At 44.4% G+C, this 26442-nt stretch overlaps 1 protein-coding gene across 4 annotated transcripts in view; it reads right to left on the bottom strand.

Annotated features, from left to right (window-relative positions):
* Positions 1–1359: 1359 nt before the first annotated feature.
* LOC144480524 (cadherin-12-like) overlaps positions 1360–26442 on the bottom strand; it is a 201943-nt gene continuing 176860 nt past the window's right edge. For 3 of the 4 annotated variants that reach the window (XM_078200098.1, XM_078200105.1, XM_078200114.1), the window contains 3 exons: positions 22366–22483; positions 5811–6062; positions 1360–2254 (listed from right to left, as the gene is read on the bottom strand). In XM_078200098.1, coding sequence (XP_078056224.1) covers positions 1752–2254; positions 5811–6062; positions 22366–22483 — 873 coding nt within the window. In that variant the 3' untranslated portion in view covers positions 1360–1751. The remainder of the gene's footprint in view (positions 2255–5810; positions 6063–22365; positions 22484–26442) is intronic. The other variant, XM_078200090.1, reaches the window with a different exon arrangement.

Genomic DNA, 26442 nt, shown 5'->3' with positions numbered 1-26442 from the left:
GCTCTCATCCCTGCTTCAAAAAGGTTGTGGGATTGCTCCATTGTCTGAAGTGCTAAAATCCGAATGTGGCCTTCCTTGCCAAGACTCTTGGATCCACTATCACTATTTGAAGACGAACTGAAGAGTTCTCCCCAGTGTCCTGCAGCCAGTATTCATCTCGAGCCAACTTCATTATCATAGATTATCTTCAAATTGTTCATTTGTGGGTTGGTTTCATAATTGACCTCCAGTACATGGATTGGCTATCTACAGCATTGGTATTCACCACACAACCCATGGATTACTTGCAGCCTACACTTGTCTTTCCTGCTGTCCTTCTTATGTCTCTCTGGACTCTTTTCCGTACCGCATTGTGATGATGAACTGACATCCAAAGTGAGGGATTTACAAATTTGTGGGTCATGACCCCATGAGCAATTGGGTCACAGGTTCCTCCTGTTACAAGGCAGCAGTGCTGAGTGTAAAGTGAAGACTCTGGCAGGGCAGCCCATGAATCAGCTAAGAGTCCCCATGACATGTGCATTCTTTTATTGCTGTGATTTGGAGGGTATGACCTACAGTAATGGGCTCCAAGGATCCAACATTGCCTTCATCAGAACCTGCAAAACGATAGTGAAAGAAAAACATCCTTCCCCGTTCTCACAGCTCCTCCCAAACTCTAACAAAACCTGCTCTCACAGCTTAATCCTCTACTTCCCCAGGTCTCTCAACTTTACATTGCCTCCTCTCTCTCCCACTGTTACAACTGTATCCGCACCCAACTCTCATGTGGCCCGATTAACATGTTGCAATACCACGTTTGGCCCTCAGTATTTATCTACCCAGGACCGCTGGACAACACCCCCATCTGCAGGAGATGTTGATGTTGTTGTTGAGGTGTAATAAAAAAGTTTTGCAAATATATAAAATAATTAAGGAATAACTCACAGTAATATTTTGTTGACATCTTTGTTGGCTGAAGAATCGTTTTAGCAATAGTGCTTTGGACAGCTCATCGAAGGCCTCGCTTTTGAGCTTATTTATAAACTTTTGACTGACATGACTTTTTATTGTGAGTTTAGTTTGCTCTCAGATACGCAGCTTGACAGAGAAAGAAACTGTCAGATCCAATTCCATTCCATTATAACACATTCTTTGTCGGTTAATCATAGCAGAATGGCAGGAGTGGTGGCAAAATCTGTTATGTTAACTGTCATATACTTCCAATTGAAAGAGTATGATTGACAATCAGAGACATATTAGGGAACTGGAGGGAAGAATGACAGGGGAGTAATTGTACACTTATTAGTCATCAATGCATTTCTTCGTTGCAGACATTGGGTCCAAATCAGCAATCGATATAACACAAAACACCTATATCTATACCATTGCTTCTTTTATTGAAGTAAATGTCATTTAATTCAAGTTAAGAACACCTTTTAGTTGTATAATAAAAACTGACACTCTTACTGGAGAGCATAAACATCTGCAGTGTTCAAAGTTCTTTGAGGCACTTCAGTTAAGGTTACAGAAAAACCTGCAGCTTTTTTTTCCTTATCACTTACAATTGTATGGCCAACACATTTCAAAAACACTGCTCGAGCCTGCCTCTCTCCAATTTCACGACAATCTTACAAGTCAAATCTTTGTGGTACCTAATAAAACTATCTCACAGTAAAACAATAGTTGACATAGCAAGTAACAATGGCAGCCATTAAAAAAAAGACAAGACTCATCTTTGTCCTCAAGTTTACCAGACTGCAGATTTACTGTCACTCGGTAATATTTTGTTGGCTGTTAGTTTTCTCTTGTGAATAAAGGTCTGCGAGTTTTTTGAAATGAGGTCCCCAGTTAGTGAGGTAATCGTAATCCAGATCTGTGTCCGCGGTAACTGATTCCAAAGAGCTGAGGGATTCAGCTGTGGAACAATTTCCTTCATAAGCATATGTCACCAGGGAGTCATAAGGAGGTGCACTGGGATCTGTATCGTTCTCCTGCAATCTCTGGTCAATGAAGTCTCTGATATCGGTGTTGTTGCGTACTATTATGGTCTGTCGCTGTGGCTGGTGGGTCTCTGGTTTGACATCTCTGCGTAACTGCATGTCTTCTATCAAGTCAGGCTTTCTCAGCGTGCTAATGTCAAAGGCCTGGGTGTCCTCCTCACCACCTCCTTCATCGTCATAACTGATTACGTTATCTCTGATATCTTCTTTGGAGGTCATACAGATTTCCTTCTTTCTTTGTCTTCTTAATGCCACAAACAGCACCACAATCACTGCGAAAATTGGAGCAAGTTTAAAAATACATTGCAACTTCAGAATAAACATAAAAATAATCTGCTTTCATCACAAGGAGGGCCAAGGTTTGTGACTACCATGTGCACATGATTTTCTTTATAATCTATCATGGGATGTGGGCATCGCTGGCAAGGCCAGCATTTGTTGTCCATCCCTAATTGCCCTTGAATTGAGTGTCTTGGCACCACATTTCAGGGGGCAGTTAGGAGTCATAGAATCATAGAATCCTACAGTGCAGAAGGAGGCCATTCGGCCCATCGAGCCTGCACCGACAACAATCCCACCTAGGCCCTATCCCCACATAACCCCACATATTTACCCTGTTAATCCCCCCGATACTAAGAGTCAATTTAGCATGGCCAATCAACCTACCCCGCACATCTTTGAACGGTGGGAGGAAACCGGAGCACCCAAAGGAAACCCACGCAGACACGGGGAGAATGTGCAAACTCCACACAGGCAGTCACCAAGGCTGGAATCGAATCCAGATCCCTGGCACTGTGAGGCAGCTGTGCTAACTACTGTGCCACCGTGCTGTCCAATCATCAAGTCAACCAAATTGGAGTCAGATGTAGACCAGACCACATAAGGATAGCAGATTTCTTTCCCTGAAGGGAATTAATGAACCAGTTGTTTTTTTATGACAATCATTTCATGGTTACCATTACTAATGGCTAGTTTTAAATTCCAGATTATTAATTGAACTTAAATTCTGCCGTGATGGGTTTTGAACCCATGTTCACAGAGCATTAGCCTGGGCTTCTGGTTTATGAGTCCAGTGATGTTACCACTATCTGGGGTAGCCATCAGCAGACATTAACAATTTATACAGTACAATTATACATCAAATCCATGTTAAAATATGGGAAGAGCCTGGGTTAAAAAATTAATAGACTTTGACTGGGAATGAAACACACAAAACAACTGAAGTTGTTAAACACTGCCCAGGCACGGTGGAATAGTGGTTAGCACTGCTGCCTCATAGCGCCAGGGACCCGGGTTCAATTCCAGCCTTGGATGACTGTGTGGAGTTTGCATGTTCTCCCCGTGTCTGTGTGGGTTTCCTCCGGGTGCTCCGGTTTCCTCCCACAGTTCAACGATGTGTAGGTTAGGTGGATTGGCCATGCTAAGTTGCCCTTAATGTCCTAAGGTGTGTAGGTTAGGAGGATTATTGCGGTAAATGTGTGGGGTTACAGGGTAGGGTGGGAGGTGCACCTGGGTAAAGATGCTCTGTCAGAGACTCAATGGGCTGAAAGGCCTCCTTCTGCACTGTAGAAAAAAGAAATTACTGGAGAATTTGCCAGATATTCTTGTCAATACACTTAGATCAATAAAATATTGGGAGTGCATTGCGTCAAGGCTTATCCCATTCCACCACTGCAAGTTAATCAGAAACCATGGGGGAACTGTGAAATTGGACAGGAATAGAGAAATGCTGGTCTCTGATGTAATATGCCTTTAAGGGATAGCAGCATGTCATCACTAAAAGGCAAGTATGTCCTATCATCTAGTCTCAATGTCACTTTTTTCTGTGAGCAGAACACAGCACAGCTCTGTTGTCCTCATGCTTTCTATCCATGTGTATCTGTTCGGATGTTCCTAGATTAAACAAATGAACACACGTGTTCACCAATCTCTTATGAGTGACTGGTGCCTTCATATTATTATGAAAACACAACACGGTGTTCAGCGATGGTCTATAGTTACAACCTGGTGAACAGCATTGGATCACTCAACAAGTTCACGGTGTTGGAGGATGTTGAAATTACAGCACAGTGATTGTGAAGCTGTGAAGACGCAGCGCCAAGAAAATGCTCAAACATTAAGCTGAGGGCGGATCCCTGCTGGTGAGATTGTAACACCCAGCCTTTCAATTCAGAGAATGGGGCGGCGTCTCGAGCGGACCAGCACCAGCTCAGTGGGAAAGGCGAGTGATCAGGGTGTGGGCCAGAGCGGCAGTGAGCAATGGGGAGTCAAACAATCTCAGAAAAATCGGACCAGAGAAGGTTACAGTTATATCAGGCGGCTTCAGGAATAGCTGAACAATAAATTCAATAAAACGAGGAGGAAGGTCCAAGGGATATTGTCCACAAATTTCCCCAGTTTCAATCGGGATACAGCTGACTTACTATCCACATTCAAAATGTTCAAACAGTGTTCAGAGCTGCGGTTTCTTGATTCCTTTTGAAGTTCAACACTGTCCTCCTCACAGTTTACAATCATAGAATCCCTGCAGTGCAGAAGGAGGCCATTGGGTCCATCGAGTCTGCACCGACAACAATCCCACCTGGGCCCTATCCCCATAACCCCATATATTCACTCCTCTAACTTACACATCGGGTGACACTAAAGGGCAATTTAGCACGGCCAATCCACCTAACCCACACATCTTTGGACTGTGGGAGGAAACTGGAGCACCCGGAGGAAACCCACGCAGACACGGGAGAACATGCAGACTCCGCACAGACAGTGACCCAAGTCAGGAATCGAACCCAGGTCCCTGGAGCTGTGAGGCAGCAGTGCTAACCAATGGGCCGCCATGCCACCCAATATTTCCGTGTTTGGTGTCATCCGCAAACTTTGAAACAGTCCTCCTGCACACCAAGATCTGGGTCGTTAATATATCATTAACATCATAAAATATCCCAGGGTGCTTCAAGGGGGTGTTACGAATCAAAATTTGACATCTGAATATTTCAGGATAGATAGTCAAGAGCTTGATCAGAGAGATAGATCTTAAGAAGCATCTTAAAGGAGAAAATAGGGCAGCACAATGGTTAGCATTGCTGCTTCACAGCACCAGGGACCTGAGCTCGATTCCGGGCTTGGGTCACTGTCTGTGTGGAGTTTGCACATTCTCCCCGTGTCTACATGAGTTTTCTCCGGAAGCTCTGGTTTCCTCCCACTGTCCAAAGATGGTTAGGTGGATTGGCCATGCTAAATTCTCCCTCAGTGAACCCGAACAGGTGCCAGAGTGTGGCGACTAGTGGAATTTCACAGTAACTTCACTGCTGTGTGACTGTAAGCCTACTTGTGACTAATAAATAAACTTTAACTGGTGAAGTGGCAGAGAGATTTCGGAAGGAGATTCTTAAGCCAAGGACTCAGGCAGCTGAAGGCATGACCACGAATGGTGGAGTCATTAAAAACAAGATGCTCTCGGGGGCAGAATTAGAAGAGTGCAGAGATCTGGAAGTTTGTGGGGTTGGAGAGGATTGCAGAGATAGGCAGGATGGTTGTACTGTTAATTCGGCATACCTTCAGTTTGAGATGTCAAAGCCAAGCAAAGCCCTTGAACTGTGAGGCTCAAGATTGATTTAATAAAAATCTATGTTAACTGCTAAATTAAAAATGTTCCCATTCCTCCTTTGGTTTCTGTGGAAACACATGACTAAGCTGCAGATAGGATCCTTATCGATACGTAGCTAACTATACCAAAGAAGTCTAATGTCAACTGGCATTTTAATTTTAATTTACTAAATGTCATTGGTGACTGAGCATCGCTATAGTAACATGGAACAGGGTTAGACTCACCGAGGAGAATAATGATGCAAAGCAGGATTGCTATCAATGCCTCTGTGCTCAAGCCCACTGGCAGAAAGATTGCTTCAACATTGCAAGACAAGATCGTGCCATCCACATCACACCCGCAGACTCGAATAGTCAATGTGTTTGTGCTGCTTTGAATGGGGTAACCACTGTCGGAGATCACAACAGGAAGGAAATAGAGCTCCAGTTGCCTGCGACTGTAGCCATTTCTCTTGGGTAAGATTCCAGCTGTGTTGTCTGTGATACGTCAAAAAAAAATGTTAAAAACATGAACTAAATGATAAAAATGGTGAAAAACTATTAAGACAGAACACTTTCGACGAAGCAACACATTCATTCATGGGATGTGAGCATTGCTGACAAGCCAATCATTTACAGCCTGCCCTTAGTTGTCCCTCAGAAGGTGGCAGTCAGATGTCTCCTTGAACCATTTGGGTAATCTCCACAGTACAATGTTGTGCTGAGGCCTTTTAGACTTTTCCAGCATAAGTACGACAGGCCTATTGCACCATTATGTGCTTCTTGTAATCACTGAGCATTAGGCATCTGCAATGGTCTGTGCAAGGTATTTTTATACAACCTCAAGATAACTGCTGAGTAGTGAAATGAGAAATGGCATGTAGTCACAGATAAGGCATTACATGGTTTTTAAATACACTATTACATGTTAGTCTTCGGCAAGGAATCTCCCTTTATTATCATCTCCTAGTGCTTTAAATGTAATGGTTTCAAACATTCACTCTGTAGAGCAGCAAAAGATTAGCAAAGCATGAATGCAGTTAAATGTGACCATTTATTTCTGACGATTACAGTGAGACAACTTTAGCTAAGTTTATTTTGATACATTAATCCTTTTGCTCGTTCAGACTAGCTCTGAGAAAGGAGCAATTACACTTTATTGCATCTTTACTCTAAAATGAACTTTTGCCCACAACAAGTTTATTTTAAATCAGAAACAATAAGTGTTCATAGAATCCTCCAGTGCAGAAGGAGGCCATTCGACCCAGCGGGTCTGCACCGACCACAATCCCACGCTGGCCCTATCCCCATAACCCCATGCATTTACCCTAGATGGTCCCCCGACACTAAGGGACAGTATAGCATGGCCAATCCACATAACCCGCACACTTTTGGACTGGAATTATGCTTAGAACCCAAGGGAATAGGGGAGATCCTAAATGAATACTTTGCATCGGTATTCACAAAGGAGAGGGGCGTGTTAACTGGGAGTGTCTCAGAGGGAGGCGTTGACCTGTTAGAGAAAATCTCCATTACAAGAGAGGAAGTGTTAGGTTTTTTAGGGAACATTAAAACTGACAAAGCCCCAGGGCCTGATGGCATCTATCCTCGACTGCTCAGGGAGACGAGAGATGAAATTGCTGGGACCCTGACGGAAATCTTTGTCGCTTCTTTGGACACGGGTGAGGTCCCTGAGGATTGGAGGATGGTGAATGTGGTCCCGTTGTTTAAGAAGGGTAGCAGAGATAACCCAGGAAATTATAGGCCGGTGAGCTTGGCGTCCGTGGTAGGGAAGTTGTTGGAGAGGATTCTTAGAGACAGGATGTATGTGCATTTAGAACGGAACAATCTCATTAGTGACAGACAGCATGGTTTTGTAAGAGGGAGGTCGTGCCTTACAAATTTGGTGGAGTTTTTTGAGGAAGTGACAAAAATGGTTGATGAAGGAAGGGCCGTGGATGTTGTCTACATGGATTTCAGTAAGGCATTTGACAAAGTCCCACATGGCAGGTTGGTTAAGAAGGTTAAGGCTCATGGGATACAAGGAGAAGTGGCTAGATGGGTGGAGAACTGGCTTGGCCATAGGAGACAGAGGGTAATGGTCGAAGGGTCTTTTTCCGGCTGTAGGTCTGTGACCACTGGTGTTCCGCAGGGCTCTGTACTGGGACCTCTGCTATTTGTGATATATATAAATGATTAGGAAGAAGGTGTAACTGGTGTAGTCAGCAAGTTTGTGGATGACACGAAGATGGCTGGACTTGCGGATAGCGAAGAGCATTGTCGGGCAATACAGCAGGATATAGATAGGCTGGAAAATTGGGCGGAGAGGTGGCAGATGGAGTTTAATCCGAATAAATGCGAAGTGATGCATTTTGGAAGAAGTAATGTAGGGAGGAGTTATACAATAAATGGCAGAGTCATCAGGAGTATAGAAACACAGAGGGACCTAGGTGTGCAAGTCCACAAATCCTTGAAGGTGGCAACACAGGTGGAGAAGGTGGTGAAGAAGGCATATGGTATGCTTGCCTTTATAGGACGGGGTATAGAGTATAAAAGCTGGAGTCTGATGATGCAGCTGTATAGAACGCTGGTTAGGCCACATTTGGAGTACTGCGTCCAGTTCTGGTCGCCGCACTACCAGAAGGACATGGAGGCGTTAGAGAGAGTGCAGAGAAGGTTTACCAGGATGTTGCCTGGTATGGAGGGTCTTAGCTATGAGGAGAGATTGGGTAAACTGGGGTTGTTCTCCCTGGAAAGACGGAGAATGAGGGGAGATCTAATAGAGGTGTACAAGATTATGAAGGGGATAGATAGGGTGAACGGTGGGAAGCTTTTTCCCAGATCAGAAGTGACGTTCACGAGAGGTCACGGGCTCAAGGTGAGAGGGACGAGGTATAACTCCGATATCAGAGGGACGTTTTTTACACAGAGGGTGGTGGGGGCCTGGAATGCGCTGCCAAGTAGGGTGGTGGAGGCAGGCACGCTGACATCATTTAAGACTTACCTGGATAGTCACATGAGCAGCCTGGGAATGGAGGGATACAAATGATTGGTCTAGTTGGACCAAGTAGCGATACAGGCTCGGAGGGCCGAAGGGCCCGTTTCCTGTGCTGTACTGTTCTTTGTTCTTTTGTTCTTTGAGGGGGGAAACCGGAGCAGCCGGAGGAAACCCATGCAGACATGGGGAGAACGTGCAAACTCCACACAGACAGTGATCCAAGCCGGAAATCGAACCCAGGTCCCTGGTACTGTGAGGCAGCTGTGCTAACCACTGTGCCAGTGTGCCATCCCAAGTGTTAATTTGTATTGTTCAGTCAATGCTAATTCATCAATTTAAACTCGATTTCTAGTTTTTACAGATGACTGAGAAGAAACTAGCAACTTATGATGTAAGAAAATAATTCCTTCCAGTTTAAGATAAATGTTTGAATTTCATTTATATTGTTTCCTCCACTCCTGGGGTACTGGCGAACATTGTAGCTGCAGGAGAAGCTAGATTACGATGTTATTATCAACGTATTGGTCACAATTCATATGCAGGCACTGCACAAGCAAAATGTGCCCTTCCTTCATGATACAAAGAACAGCGAAAGGTGTCCAAACATATATGGGTAGAATAAGATCTTATTTCAACTGCAGCAAAATTTATTTGCATAACACATACAAAAGAGATACATTTGCAGCTCTGAATATTTTTCCTTCTATGATTTTGCCTCTGTATATATTTGCCATCGCAATTCCTTTAATAAATTAATTCTGGTGAAGAGATTCAGCAGTGAAAGGTCAGGAAACATTTGAGTAATTATTCATTCCACTGTGACTTTTTTCGGAGAGGAAATTGCTCGATTCTCGGTTATAATGTACAAGGCCAGATTCTGTATCCCTTTAGACTTTTATCTCACTGCTTTCATGTTCTATCTAATACAAACTCTTTGAATACAACTGGACTGGTTCTGAAACAGATGACATTTGATAAATATATTAATAACTTGCTACTGTTGATCCATAAACTGATAGTCAAAAGGGGCCCTATTAGAATCATGCTGTTATTATTTTTAGGTATTACAAAGAACAAAGAAAAATACAGCACAGGAATAGGCCCTTCGGCCCTCTAAGCCTGTGCTGACCATGTTGCCCGACTTAACTAAAACCCCCTACCCTTCCGGGGACCATATCCCTCCATTCCCCATCCTATTTATGCATTTGTCAAGATGCCCCTTAAAAGTCACTATCTCTTCCGGTAGTGAGATCCAGGCGCCCACCATCCTCTGTAAAAAACCTGCCTTGTACATCTCCTTTAAACCTTGCCCCTCACACCTTAACCTAAGCCCCCTAGTAATTGACTCTTCCATCCTGGCAAAAAGCTTCTGACTATCCACTCTGTCCATGCTCCTCATAATCTTGTAAACTTCTATCAGGTCGCCCCTCAACCTCCATCGTTTCAGTGAGAACAAACCAAATTTCTCCAACCGCTCCTCATAGCTAATGCCCTCCATACCACGCAACATCCTGGTAAATCTTTTCTGTACCCTCTTCAAAGCCTCCATATCCTTCTGGTAGTGTGGCGACCAGAATTGAACACCATATTCCAAGTGCGGCCTATCTAGGATCCTATAAAGCTGCAACATAATATGCCAATTTTTAAACTCAATGCCCTGGCCGATGAAGGTAAGCATGCTGTATGCCTTCTTGACTACCTTCTCCACCTGTGTTGCCACTTTTGGTGACCTGTGCACCTGTACACCTAGATCTCTCTGCCTATCAATACTCTGAAGGGTTCTGCCATTTAATGTATGTTTACCGTTTTGTTCCATTCATCAGAGATGATGGGCTTACCAAAAACAATCCATTAGGTGCACTGCCTTCAATTGGTGCCTCATTGCTGAAGATCTGTGAAGATCGATCCTTGAGGGCAAGTCCTACCACAAGCTCAGAATACTGCCGCGTGATGTTGTGGATTGATGTTTCGATATTCGTGTCTCTAACCAAGCTGCTGCTGCCAGTGTGGCAATGAACTCCAGCCCAAAGGAGGAGTTACAATTTCTCTCTTCTGCCAGCAGATGACTCCCGGCTACTTTAGTGCCTTCATGTCCCACGTGCAAGAACTCTTGAAGCAGAGCCTTGGGTTTTTTTTATTCATTCGTGGGTCATGGGCGTCACTGGCTGGCCAGAATTTATTGCCCATCCCGAGTTGCCTGAGGGCAGTTGAGAGTCAACCACATTGCTGTGGTTCTGGAGTCACATGTAGCCAGACCAGGTAAGGTCGGCAGATTTCCTTCCCTCAAGGTCATTAGTGAACCAGGTGGGTTTTTTCAACATTCGGTGCCAAATTGGTTGTCTGACTCTGGCTATTCCACCGTGTAGGAGGCCCTTGGCTATGCAACGTCTTCCATTCTGTGGGTGTGTCTGATCCACTGAAGCCACCTCTATTTGGAAGCTTCACCTTTGAGTGGACAGCCTCGTTCATGATTCTGTCTTGCCAGGATAACCGCAATATCCCACAGGCAGCGTGGATGGAAATTACCGAGCTTGTTTTCCTGACAGCTGACAATGTGGAAGTCAGCCATCTTCCACAGCTGTAGTTCAAGGTGCAATATAATCCATCAGTTTGGGCGAAGGATCAGTTTGGTGTTATCCCATGCAGGTTACCTAAATCAACCAAAAGTGGTGGTCATGTTCCTACTGTGTATATTCAGATCTCATAATCCAAACTCACTATAAAAAATTAAGGTGACAGAATAGACTGCAACAACTGATTCTCTCCTTAGCATCATGATGAAGGTATTAGACATAGACATAGAGGATAGGAGCAGGAGGAGGCCATTTGGCCCTTCGAGTCTGCTCCGCCATTTATTACAATCATGGCTGAACATCCAACTCAATAGCCTAATCCTGCTTTGTCCCCATAACCTTTGATCCCATTCATCCCGAGTGCTATATCCAGCCACCTCTTGAATACATTCAATGTTTTGGCATCAACTACTTCCTGTGGTAATGAATTCCACAGTCTCATCACTGTTAGCAGAACAGAGCTTTGCAATATATTTGGAAAAATAGTCCGTCCAAATAATTCCTCATCACTCTCCATGAAGAAATGTCACCTCACCCTCCTTCCAAAATGGTCTACCCTGAATCCTCAGACTGTGACCCCTGGTTCTGAACTCCCCCACCATCTAGAATATCCTCCCTGCATCTACCCTGTCTAGTCCTGTTAGAATGTTATAAGTCTCTATGAGATCCCCCCTCATTTGTCTGAACTCCAGCAAAAACAATCCTAACCTAGTCAATCTCTCCTCATACATCAGTCCTGCCATCCCCGGAATCAGCCTGCCAGGGTCATACTTAAAAGACGCCCTCTACTTGCAGACCAAGAGTACTCAGAATCACAGTGCACTTTCCATGCCAGCAGATCGACTGTGGACATGATCTTCTCCATATGCCAGCTAGAGGAGAAGGGTAGGTAACAGGATTTACCTCTTTACCTTACTTTTGTAGATCTCACTAAGGTATTTAACACTGTTGGCAGAACAGAGCTTTGCAATATATATTCCTCAGCCTCCTACACTCTTTCAATGGCAACATATTCTGCACTGTCCAGGTGGATGGTTCCACTTCTGATAGTTTCAGAATGAAGAATGGAGTGAAACAGGGCCGTGTCCCAGCCCACACACTGTTTGGTATCTTCTCCATGCTCCTGACCTTTGCCTTCCCTAAAATAAAGAGTTAAGTCATACGGCAAGCTCCACAATCTGTCAAGACTGAAAGTGAAGACAAAACTGCATTGTCCTAATCAGAGAACTCTTCCAAATAATAATGCTGAAATTGCCGCCCACAGCAAACTGATGGAGTGTATCTCCAGCAACGCCCGCAACATGCTCCCCCAAACTATAAGTGTCAAAAAAACCAATGGTAATGGGACAAATTGTGGCACCTCTGCCCCAATCACACTAAATAACACCACACTGAAACTGGCGAGCAAATTCTTCCACCTTGGGCCCACAGTGACAGACAATCTGTCCCTTTTAGGTATTCTTATCAATGTTAGCCTTGACTCAGTGGAACCTCCCTCACTTCTGAGTCATAATTCATGGACTGTAAAGCTACTCCAGAACCACAAAAATGATATCCTTGTTCAGGAATCTGCAATTCCAGACTGCAGTGCCACATAAGGTTCACCAACATCTGTGGCTTCCAATCTTTTCCAGTTGGATCATATTAACATGAAACAGGCTTCAAAAGCAAGTCAAGAAGTGTAAAAATAGTATTTTTATCGTGGGGGTGACTCCATTTGCCATTTTTCAGCCCAGCTTTGCATCCTATCTATGTCTCTTTGCAGCCTACAACAGCCCTCCACCTCATCCACTACTCCACCAATCTTGGTGTCATCAGCAAATTTACTGATCCACCCTTCAGCCCCCTCCTCTAAGTCATTAATAAAAATCACAAAAAGCAGAGGACCAAGCACTGATCCCTGTGGCACTCCGCTAGCAACCTGCCTCCAGTCCGAAAATTTTCCATCCACCACCACCCTCTGTCTTCGATCAGATAGCCAGTTACCTATCCAATCAGCCAACTTTCCCTCTGTCCCGCACCTCCTTACTTTCATCATAAGCCGACCATGGGGGACCTTATCAAACGCCTTACTAAAATCCATGTATATGACATCAACTGCCCTACCTTCATCAACACACTTAGTTACCTCCTCAAAAAATTCTATCAAATTTGTGAGGCACGACTTGCCCTTCACAAATCCGTGCTGACTATCCCGGATTAATCCGCATCTTTCTAAATGGTCGTAAATCCCATCCCGAAGGACCTTTTCCATCAATTTACCAACCACCGAAGTAAGACTAACCGGTCTATAATTACCAGGGTCATTTCTATTCCCTTTCTTAAACAGAGGAACAACATTCGCCACTCTCCAGTCCTCTGGCACCATCCCCGTGGACAGTGAGGACCCAAAGATCAAAGCCAAAGGCTCTGCAATCTCATTCCTTGGCCACCAAAGAATCCTTGGATATATTTCATCAGGCCCAGGGGACTTATCGACCTTCAGTTTATTCAAAACTGCCAGTACATCCTCCCTCCGAACATCTATTTCCTCCAGCCTATTAGCCTGTAACACCTTCTCTTCCTCAAACACATGGCCCCTCTCCTTGATGAACACTGAAGAAAAGTATTCATTCATCACCTCGCCTATCTCTACTGACTCCATACACAAGTTCTCACTACTGTCCTTGACCGGCCCTAACCTCACCCTGGTCATTCGTTTATTCAAACATTTTGCTTGATGGCTCCTAATAGTTTTCATTCCAGGCAATTCTTGTTTTTAAAAGGCTCTTCAAGTAAAAAGGTTTGCCAATGCCTGAGAAAGGCTGACAGTTCAGTGCAGTACTGAGGGAGTGCTGTACTTCCATCCGACAGTTCAGTGCAGTACTGAGGGAGTGCTGTACTTCCATCCGACAGTTCAGTGCAGTACTGAGGGAGTGCTGTACTTCCATCTTTCAGATATGAGTTTAAATTAAGGTCCTTTCTACACTTCCACGTGGCTGTTCCATCAATTCGATGAAAGACATTCTTTGCACTGCCCAAATTGTGCTGCTCTTCCAATGCAAAGAGATGTTAACATTGTGTTACAGACTGGTATATTCCAAAGGACAGGACTATGTGCTGAGGGACACACAAAACTGACTTGATTTGCACTTTAGAATTCCGACAGAGCAGAAGGAGGCCATTCAGCCCATTGAGTCTGCACCGACTCTCTGACAGATTATCTTACCTAGACCCTATCCCTGTAACCCCACACATGACCCATGGCAAACTCATCTAACCTACACATCTTGGGACACTAAGGGGCAATTTAGCCTGGCCAATTGACCTAACCTGAATATCTTTAGCCTGTGTTAGGAAACCGGAGCACCCGGAGGAAATTCACGCAGACACGGGGAGAATGTGCAAACTCCACACAGTCATCCAAGGCTGGGAATCAAACCCAGGTCCCTGGCACTGAGGTAGCAGTGCTAACTACTGTGCCACCATCCTACCCCCAATACATTTACATAGGGCCCTATTTTACCAAAACTTTGCACCTGTTTTCAGGCGCGGAATCGCGGTAAAGTTGGGCGTCGGGCCTATACCGCGATCTGCGCCCGAATCTGAACAGATCGCGGGTTTACCGACACCCGATTCGGGCGCGGGTCCGGCCTTTGCCAGATCGGGTGGCCCGACAATTTAAATGCATTTGCATGCATTTAAATCGACTTAATGAACCGTGCGCCCAACTCTACTGCCACATCCCACTTTACCGTCTCCTGGCCCGTTCCGGATCCGCAATTTCAGCGACCTGCAGAATAAAAGTCCGAAGCGGAGTTCTATTCTGTAGGGGAACCTCTGAAGCCCTCTCTGCCCTTGTGAAGTCACCATCCTCCTCGACCATCCTTCGCAGACCCCCCCGCTAAGCACCCCGGCAGACCCCCCCCCTTCCCCACCACCACACCGCCCCCCCCCCCCCGGATCAGACCCCCCTGGGAGGCAAGTCCCCCCCGGCAGAGCACACCCACAACCTACCTCGATCGCTGGTCTCCCCCCGCCATCCTTCCATTAGCAAGATAAGCTGTATGTTCCTCAGCTATATCTACTTTGGTCAACACAAAGATGGTCCTTCTGCTTTGTGGGTCCATCTGGCTCACCAAGTCAGTCACAATACTGCGTTCAGCATCTACTGAACCATCCTGGATACAAAGGTTAATGAATGGTACTGGTCGATCTTCCTGGTGCTATCAGTACTGTAACATCAGGAATGGCTGCCGACACCAAGGATATAATTTTTAGCGTAAGCAAGGCTTACATGCAGAACCCTCATGCCATTATCCTTTGTATCCAAGATGGTTCAGTAGATGCTGAACGCAGTATTGTGACTGACTTAGTGAGCCAGATGGACCCGTCACACCCCCTCTCCTCCTCCCACCGCACCCCCCCCCACCCCCCCCCCCCCCCCCGCCCCCAGAGGGTGATCTGGGTCCCAACCCCTCTCCTCCTCCCCCTCCCCCCTCCCACCCTCTGGATGATCTGGGTCAGAGAGCCACTCTCTGCTTTTTTCTCCCCGCCTGGGAGCGCTGCTTCGGATTTTTTTTCGAACTGCGCATGCGCGGTTCAGAGCTCCGATCGGTCCACCAGCGCTAAGCCCCGCCCACAGCGCAAATCGGACCGGAGCCGGCAAAACGCATATCGGCGCGCTGGAAAGAGGATTCCAGGCGTGGATCTATTTGACACCCAGATTCGGCACTTAGACTCAAAATGGTAAAATCAGGCCCATAGTGTCAACTTTGAACTGTTCAAAGTACTTCATGTACTTTTATAAATTTTATGAATGAAGTATCAATTTTGGAAAAAAAAATCCATGCAAATTTATGAAAAGAAACGTGTTGTTGAAGCTTGTCGTCTTGTACTCAACAGGAGATCAGAAATCCATGCACTGTTATAAGAAGCTGTGTGACGAGGTGCTGAAAACATTTAACCTTCAACCAACATCACTGAAAGGTTTTCAGGGAGATATTGATGAATTTGGGAAAAGAATTCAGTGCGTGACTTTTTGACTAGGATCTCTCCAGCCCTGAACTGTCCTAGAAGTTCACCCGCCTTAAATGAGCACTAGGCCCTGGTAAATGTGTTAATCATGATGAAAGACTAGCCAAATTTAGCATAAACTGGCCAACATGTGTGAAATCTAACCAGCAGCCTTTAACGGGACAGCCAGAGGCTGATGATGAAATAATCAGTTCCCTTCTATTTTTACAGTGAAGTTACAAAGAACAGGATTGGTCCTCACTTCACAACATTGCCATATCCCCCACCAGTCTGACTCACTCTCCTCCGACTCCTCGTCCCTCACCTCCAGCTCACATCTTCCCCCCAATCCCTCCAGCTCATCTGCCCCTTCCTGACACAAGAACTCCCTGTAAGCCAGCTCTGCCTCGGATGTGGCCAAGGTTCCTGAGTACCTGCACCCTAAGTTGCTTTGGGATTGTCTTATTGGTAGGTCTCTGTAGTTTGCAGGCTTATGCTGACTGCCCACCAAGACTTGTCTCCCACCACCCAACAACCATTTAGTACCTGTATCCTGTGCCACTATAATTTCTCAGCCATTATCACATGTTGGTGCCTGTGGGATCTTGCTGTGTGCAGATTTGCTGTTACAGTTTGCCTATTGTACAACAGTGACCACACTTCTAAAAAAAACCTTATTGGTCCTGAACTCATAAATGTCTCCTCAACTTTAAATAAATCTGTGCAGTTCTCCTTTAAAGTAAGGGGTTCAAATCACACTCTTTGATACAACAAACTTGCTAATTCATTCACAAAATTCTTCTTTCAGCTATTTTATGAAGTTAATGGCCCCCTTAAAACTGTGAATGTTGTACAATACAGTTTCAGCACACAAGCATGTTAACAGAATATTAATAACTGGAACGCAAGCAATGATGAAAAAATGATCAATATATATTTATCTGAAATCTACTCAGTGGAACAATGTCTTTTGACATGCAGCCTCTTCAAGCTATAAGAAATAGAACAAACCTCCAGTATCTCAGATTCCATTCACAGTCAACACACAGTGGAGAATGCGTGGAAAATGAATGGGCTGATTCCACAGTCTGAGGTTCCATTTCAGGAGTAGTGTCCAGAGGGTGCGGAGTGTGTGGATCTGCAGACTCCTTGTTCACATGGATAGTGAGGGAATTGTCAATGTCATTTCAAAATGGGTGAAGCATCTTGTGTCATAAGGTGTGTTACCACTGGCCATGACTGTCCTAATGCTCTTCTGGTCAGCCTCCCATCTTCCACACTCCATAAATCTGAATTCATTCAAAGCTGCTTGTATTGCAATTCACACCAAGGTCTATCCCCGTAACCCATTGTGCTTACTGCACCACATGGGCCCTTAGTCTTGCACCCAATTAAAGATCTCATCCTTGTTCTCTAATCTCTCCTGGCCTGGCCCTCCTTATCTCTGTAATTTCCTCCAGCCTCACAACCCTCTGAGATCCTTGTGTTCCCCCAATTTTGGTCTCTTGGATATTCCTGATTTCAATAGTTCCATCATTATTACCTGGGCCTTTAGTTGCCTGTGGTCTAAGCTCTGCAATTCCTAATATAAACCTCTCTATCTCCATCGTTCCCCCCTTAAAATATACCTGAAAACCTGATTTGAGCAAACTTTGGTCACCTCCCCTAATAGCTCCTTACCTAGCCCAGTGTTAAACTGTGTCTGATACTCACTCAGGCAAAGGAGTGTGTTTTAACTACTCTAAAAGTAGGATATGAATACAATGTTTTTTTGATAGTTGGCTTCTGTGCAAGGTAATGAAGGCTTCCCATCACCATCCAGAGAAAATCCACTGCTATTTGTTCAGGGTTTTGTTTTTCATTGGATTTGGTGATGCTGACTAAACCAGCATTTATTGCCCATTCCTAACTGAACTGTGGTGAGCTGCCTTTTGAAATTGCTGAAGTACCTGAGGTGCAGGTACACCCGCGGTGATGTTAGGGATGGAATTTCAAGATTATATCCCAGCCAACTGCAATATATTTCCAAGTCAGGATGGTGAGTGACTTGGAGGGGAACTTTCTGGTGTTCCAATGTATCTGCTAATCTTTCTCTTCTACATAGTAGTAGTCGTGCGTTTTGAAGGTGCTGTCTAAAGAGCCTTGGTGGCTCCTTGCAGTGCATCTTGTAGATGGTACACAGGGCTGCTATTGTGCAACATGTGGTGGAGGGAGTGAATGTTTGTGGATGGGGTGACAATCAAGTGGGCTGCTTTGTCCTGGATGGTGTCGAGCTTCTTGAGTGTTGTTGGAGCTGCACCCATCCAGGCATGTGGGGAGGATTCCATCACACTCCAGACTTGTGCCTTGTAGATGGTGGACAAGCTATGGGGAGTCAGGAGGTGAGTTACTCACCACAAGATTCCCAGCCTCTGACCTGTTCTTGTAGCCAGTGTTTATATGACTAGTCCAGGTAAGTTTTTGGGCAATGGTAACCACCAGGATGTTGATGGTGGGGGTTCCAGCAATGGTTATGCCATTGAATGTCAAGGGGTGGTGGTGATGGTCATTGTCTGACACTTCTGTGGCACAAATGTCACTTGCCATTTGTCAGCCCAAGCCTGAATATCTTCCAGGTTTTGCTGCATTTGGATATGGACTGCTTCAGTATCTGAGGAGTCACAAATGGTGTTGAACATTGTGCAATCATCAGTCAACATCCCCACTTCAGGCTTTATGGTGGAGGGAAGGTCATTGATGAAGCAGCTAAATATGGTTGGGCCTAGGACACTACCCTGTGGAGCTCCTGCAGTGATGTCCTGGGACTGAATGATTGACCTCCAGATACCACAACCATCTTCCTCGGTGCCAGGTATGACTCCAACCAATGCAGAATTTTCCCCTGATTCCAATTGACTAGAGCTTTGCCAAGGCTCTTTGATGCCATACTTAATAAAATTCTGCCTCGATGTTGTGGGCAGCCACACGCAGCTCACCTCCAGAGTTCAGCACTTTTGTCTGTGTTTGTGCCAAGGGTCGATGCCAGTGTTGTAGAGCTTGGCAAGGAACACCTCTAATTCAAGAGCCTGTAACTTCAGTGGGACTGCTGGAATGTTGACGGCAGCCTTTGCAGTATCAAATAGATTGAGCTGTTTCATGATAACATTTGGAGTAAATAGAATTATCTGAACATATTGGCATCTTTGATACTGGGGCTTCAGGAGAAGGCCAAGATGAACATCCACTTGGCATTTCTGGCTAAAGGTTGTTGCAAGTGCTTCAGTTTTGTTTTTTGCACTCATCTTGTTTGCTCCTGCCCTCCATCATTGAGGACAGTGATAGTAATAGAGTTTCCTCCTCTTCCAGTGAGTCTTTTGTTTGTCCACCACCATTCCTAACTGGATGTGGCAAGATTGCAGAGCTTACATCTGATCTGTTGGTTGTGGAATCACATATCTTTGTCTATTGCTTGCTGCTCATGTTGTTTGGCATGCATGTAGCCCTGTGTTGTCGCCTCACCATGTTGACACCTGATTTATCAGTCTGGCTGGTTCTGCTTCTGGAATTCCCTCCTGCACTCTTCATTGAACCATTAGACATGATCCTACTGGCTGTTCACACCGTGCTCCCACAGCCAGCAATGTTGGGGAATTTGGCACCCAGCTAAATCTCCATTCAGTGCCACGGGATGGAAAAATCCTACTGGTGTGAACGGTGCTAACATTCCCCACATTGACTCCTTTGACAGAGAATCAATGTTTTGTGAGTTTTTCTTATTCTCTTTGCTCTCAGGATGAAGATTGGCTTTGATTTGGACTCTAGATGGGTGGTGAGTTGAACTGAATACTCTGCGATTTTATAGCCAATTAAGTACTTACTTGAAACACGGTTAACGTTGTAATGTAGGAAAACAGGGCAGCCAATTCACACACAGCAAGATCCACAAACAGCAATGTGATAATGAATTTTATTGAGTTTAGATGTTAGATAAACGTTGTCCAGGACACCTCCTCCTTTTTCAAATATTACCGTGATATGTTTTAAATCCATTTGAGAATGCAGTCGATGCCTTGTTTAACCTGCGAAAGGTGGCAGCACCAGCAGTGCAGCATTCCCTCAGTGCTGCATTGCAATGTCAGACATGATTATGGGCTGGAGTCTCTGGAGTGAGACTGGAACGCACCACCTTCTGATCCAGAGATGATATCCACTGAGTGCATAGCTGACAGCTATTACATTGAGGACTATCACTGCTGTTGATGTGAAGTCATTGGACAATCAGAACCAATGCATTCACAAGTCCACTGAGCTTTTGGTGATTGACAAGTCAGCATCTTCCAATCCGTGGAGCAGTGCTCTTTAAAATGGAATGCCACAATCCTATTTGAGAAATTGGATTTTCTTTCCAAGAAAGCATTCTCACAAAGCCATTCGGAGTCATTTCTACACACAGCCCATTTGAGTTATCAAACTAGTCATCCGTTTTTCAAGTTGAACAACACCTTAACTCCTTGAGAAGCATTAAATTTAAAACCTTATTATGGGCACAGAACGATGATCTGGATCTGTGCATTTACATTATTAAATTTGTGTTTTGCAGAATGAGCTGGGGAAGGATTGTGCCATCACGGTCAGTGGTCTTTGAAATCTACCCTCAGGGAGTGAAAATCCAGAGAGTGAGGCAGTTTCTCCAGTCCTGGGTTTGTGGCGTTTGGGAAATTTCCCCACACAGTGCCAAACGCTTGCAGCACAGAATAATTTACGGCAATGCAGAACAACCGAGTCAGTCCCAATCCCCAGCTTGATCCCTGTCACCCCACTGCCCATCCAAGTTGACTTGCTCATTTATGGACTCAACTTCCATTTCATCCTTACAGCCTGCAGGACATTTTTTCGAGATATTTAACGAAATCATCAGCTGTTTTCGGCTAAAACACTAATTAATTTATTTCAATTGTTGTACCTATTTTTTATCTGTTATTTTGGGAGGGGGGATTGGCTGCTAGAACTAACAACCACTTGAAAGGTTGTGTGGTTAAACTGACAGAGCATTTCTGTGATCGAGCTGAATGTTGGAACAGGTTCAAGGGGCCAAATGTCCTGTTCCTGGCGTTATGTTCCGAAGGCATGGCTTTTCTGTAATTCAATCTCATTTCCCTGCCCTACTGTGTCCCTCAACACCCTGACTTAATAGAAATGGATCAATCGAGGTTATGAATGCAATAAAAACCGTTTCTTTTCACACCAACCATCTCTTTCTAAAATCCATTCCAGCCGTACCACTTCCTTCAACCCAGTCACCAACATAGCTCTTTATCCGACCAACAAATGTCAAACTCTGGGTATTAATAATTCCATTAAATTCTGTAATTTACAACAACCCATACAATTTCCCTGTGGTGACCGCCCCCCGCGCCCCCCCCCCTCCCCCCACACCATCTGTCCTCAAAGTGTTCATTTCCCCCTCCTGTTGGATTTTGAGGTGGTTATTTCCCCCTCCTGTCAGTGTTTAATTGCTCATTTATCTGCTCTGCAGCTTCTATTGACACTCCAATAATGTCTGCAGCCACGAGAGGCTTTGAGATGGGTGTACCTTGAAGAAATGAGGCTGGAAAGGAGTCTGGATCAAGACTGCAGCATCTCAACTTGGCGTTGGAGCAGACTGGCTCAACCATACTCGCATTGGCACCCAACAGGCTTTTTAAAAACAGCCCCTGCCTCCCTCCTTGGTCTCCCCATAAAGCACAACGGGAGAAAATCTACCCTGTTATCTTCTTGGAAGAGGAAAATAATTCAGCAATGTATTCTCAGCTTTCAAAAGGCAACTTTACAGGATCAGTTTCTGAGTAATAAACAAACTACATAATCGTGGAAAAGAGAGGCCCAAGCTGCTTCAAATATGTGACTATAATGCTTTAAGTGAAATGAAGATGACAGGCAGACAATATTATTGACAGAGATGCCAGCTCTAAAATGAAGGAAACTTGTAACCAGAAAGTTTTTGTCTGAATAAGAATCTTCAGAGGATTACAACACTGGGATCAAGTTGCTATGAAGCTCATTATTCAAATCAAGGTTGTCATCATTATAAAAGCATGATTATTTCCACCAGTCAGTCACAAAACATGCAATGGCCTTAAAAAATCATTTGCAACAAGGATTGGATGTGTATTAAAAAAACATAATTAGTTTGAAGAGAATTCTGTGAGAAATAGCCTGTCGTTCTTGAAAATATAAAAACAGTAGCAGTTCTTACTTCCATTGTCGTGGATTTCGAAGTTTGGGTTGGTGGCAGCTTCGGATGACAGTCTGAAGTGAAACTGCGGAGTAGTGGGCGGCATGTCTTTATCCTCAGCGCTGATCGTCATAATAATCTGAAAAGATCACAGCATGGGGAAATGACTCTCTGTGCACTCAGTTCAAACCTGTATTATTTTTCAAAAGTCAAACATCTTTCAATTCTGAACAACAAAGTAAAGGTGTGCCCTCCTGCACACAGTCACAGGCTCATGGGCGGCACGGTGGTACAGTGATTAGCATTGCTGCCTCACAGCACCAGAGACCCGAGCTTAATTCCGGCCTTGGGCGACAGTGTGGAGTTTGCACATTTTCCTTGTACCTGCGTGGGTTTGCTCTGGGTGCTCTGGTTTCTTCCCGCGCTCCAAAGATGTGTAGGTTAGATGGATTGGCCATGCTAAACTGCCCCTTAGTGATCAAAGATGCATAGGTTAGATGAATTGGCCATGCTAAGTTGCTGATGTGTGTCCAAAGATGTGTAGGTTAGATGGATTGGCCATTCTAAATTGCCCCTTCATGTCCAAAGATGTGTAGGTTAGATAGATTAGTCATGCTAAATTGCCCCTTAGTGTTTCAAAGATGTGAAGATTGGATGGATTGGCCATGCTAAATTGCCCCTTAGTGTCAGGGGGATTAGTCGGGTAAATATGTGGGGTTACAGGGATAAGGCCTGGGTGGGATTGTTGTTGATGCAGACTCGATGGATTGAATGGCCTCTTTCTGCACTGTAGGGATTCTATGATTAATCACAACACTCAGGAACATTGTTAGGGTTTTGAGTGTTCACCTGCCAGAAGCCTTGAAACCCAAGAGTTTCGACACAAAGAAAGCTCAAGCAAAAAGCCACCTGAGTATAAAAGTCCATTCATACAGTAAACTACAAAGGTGAATGGAAATTTATACAAACAAACTGGCTGCTTCTTGCATTGCATTTTGTGAGATTTGAGCTAATCTTATCTCATCAGAATGGAGTGTTAATCCAGAATCTGTTTTCACCTTGTTGTGTTGACTGATTCCAGCTGTGAACAAACATAAGCTAAACTCGCTGTAATTTATTTTAAGACGGGGGGACCCATCTTATTGAATTTTGATGTTTCCTCTCTTTCTGAGTCCAATAAATGTTCAGTTTTGTCTGTAACACATTTCTAAGATTGCTTTGGCGCTACTTTTGTCAGACAGTTGTGCTTTTGAGAGAAGGTCTCTGGTGCAGCCTATGTGGCAGCTTTAACAGTAAGTTATCGTGTTGCGAATACCCTCAGTATATATTACATGGCCATGTTTTGCTTCAGAAGAGGCCTTGGAGATAGATTGGCAGCTGTTCCAATTGCCAATTTAATTAGTGCCTGCGAACACTAGAGGTTGCTAACTAAATTTGGCTATTTTCCTATCCTGGTGAGATTTATTTAGAGAGAGAGAGAGGGAGCAACATAGATCATGGTCTCAAGATGAGGGGCAGCCATTGAGGACTGAGTTGAGGAGAAATTTGTTAATTCAGAGAGCTGTAAATCTTTGGAATTCTGTACTCCAGAGAGATGTGCATGCTCAGTCAATGAGCATCTTCAGGTTTGGGAGCAATGTGCTTATGGGCACTCAGAGTTAGGGGATATGGTGATGACCACAAATGTCAGGATGAGATAAAACATCAGCCATGATCTTATTGAGTGGAAGAATGGGCTTATTATGTGGCAGCGATCAGGGACATTGAACACACTGAGCTGGCTCAGCAAAAGCTGCCCTAGTCAGGGATGTTCATAATGATGAAAGCAAATGCCTATGAAACCGGGATAAGAGCTATCTGGTTGGCAGTATTGTAATGAGAGAATCCAGTCAAATATTCACGGTTCAGTGGGCTGCAGGAAGCAAACAATCATGAGGCAATGTACTCCCAATTGATTGAACCACTGCTGAGTGATAGGTTGCCCATCAATATCATGGTGAAGGTAACAATGCACTGGTAAATCTCATAGTGAATTGTGCTGGACACCAGACTGTTCTTGCTTGAAGTACTCCGGATTACCTACTGTGCAGATAGTCAGGGTTCACTTGCCACATGTCAGTTGTCTGAAAACCAACTGGTCACTCTGCCCTCCTGGCTCCACATTAACATCAATGACCATGAATGTTGGGTTTCTCCAGAGTTTTTGCATATCTCATTTTCTAGTTGCAAAGAAAGATCAGGAAGTCCCCACCAAATCTATAGGCCCATACTTTTAAGTGAGAGTCACTCTAAGAAAAGCCTTTTTCGTGATGGAGTTCAGTCTCCATAGTCTTTCAGTCATATTCTGTATCTTCCACATTCCAAAGCCTTTGAAGTTGGGACAACCTGATTGTAAGACCTCACAGGAACAATTGCCTTGAAAGTGTATGAACGGAGGCGGTCTCCTATCCTATTAGCAAAGCACCCAGGCAATCACCTGGGTACTCATCTAGGTGGAGACAAACCACTTGACATGACCACTTGGACTATGAAACTCTGACTATGAAAGGAACTTGTCCAGACATCAGCTAATCATTTAAGCCAGGCAACTGGAATCCACTGGCCATGACCATATTTGAGATAACTGGACAGCTGATGATAAAGGGTCATGTGACATGCCAGCCAATCCTTTGTGTGTTTAATCACCTGTTTTCTTTGAAAACCAGCACAATCACAAGAGACACTGAGGAAGCGAGATCCCTATGTGGGCCTCTCTCTCTCCCCTTACTTGCAAGTTTTGAAATCAGTCTCCATGTGCTGCAGAGAGAGACTTTAAAAAGAGGTCAACCTCACTGCTGCGATCTTCAGAAGAATAGATCAATCATCTGTCTACATCTTTAAACCACTTTCACACTGACATGTGTGTGCGCGTGTGTACAAGTGAAAGTTTTTAATATTTTACCCAGGACGGTTTAAGTACAATGAATAATATTCTTTTTTCTAAACTCAAGAAAACCTGTCCATGTTTTTCTTGTTAAACACTGAATTCGCAAGCACATCTACTTTTGAAAAGCAAGCAACCCCTCCTGTCCTGATCATAACATATCAATCTATTAGTGAATGTGATACAGACATAAATCACAATTTTCTACTTGCAACCTTCTCTTACCTGTCCATATCACTCAGAATGTCTCTGACAGTGCATCCAACCTTTAGGTTTCAAAGTAGCCAGATAACCTTCCCAAATGCAGATGACAACATTAACTAAGGCATTGAACTAAGTTCATGAAACTTTATTCAGTGAAAATCTCATGGGATTTTCCAGCCACGCTCACCCCGAAACCAGAAAATCCCGCCCGAGGTTAACAAACCTTTCCATGGTCTACCCCTCGCCCGCTCCGATTCCCATGGTGGGCGGGACGGAAAAATTTGCCCTCTAGTTTCTTTATTGTCCCAATTTGTTTCGGATCCTCCTGGTGTTAATCATCATAGGTTAACCTCCCTCTCCCAGAAATGCCAGTTATATTGTTCTAACATTTAGAGGCCTCTTCAAGAGAGAAGTAAACACTTGTGTAATTGACTGAGTGATTGGATTCTTAGAGCTAACTACTGTCCGTCACCTAAAACTGACTCGAGCAAAGTTTATAACGGAGAACTAAGTAAGTCAAACTCCTCCTGTTAATATCTTCCATGAAAGAGTGAGCTGATTAGGTACCTGGAAAGTCTGCATCATACTCATACCAAGTTATTGAGAGAATTTTGGGAAAATATTCACAATTGGAACCGCTCAGGGGTGTTTGGATATTCCAGTCGATCCCTGATTCCTGTGGGGTTTCTCTAACCAAGAATAGGCCATGTGATTTTCTAGTGACCGTGACTGTGAGCCGGGAACATTCACGCCATTCTAATCCTTTTATTGATTATTTTGCAGGTTTTTCTCTGAATGCTTACTCTTTATCATGGATTTTCTGAAACCAATTCTATCCTTTGCCTGCGGGTTAAAGGGAAGCTAAAACTTTAAGCTTTGTGTGAAATCGGCAACAAGAACTTTAGAGAAAATTGGAGAAACCCGTCATTAGATTTTCCTCCATCAAGGAAAGGATTGTAGCTGATTGTTGA

The sequence above is a fragment of the Mustelus asterias genome, chromosome 2, assembly GCF_964213995.1.
Source record: "Mustelus asterias chromosome 2, sMusAst1.hap1.1, whole genome shotgun sequence".
NCBI classification, from domain to species: Eukaryota; Metazoa; Chordata; class Chondrichthyes; order Carcharhiniformes; family Triakidae; genus Mustelus; species Mustelus asterias.
This window is presented reverse-complemented; position numbering and strand designations above follow the sequence as displayed.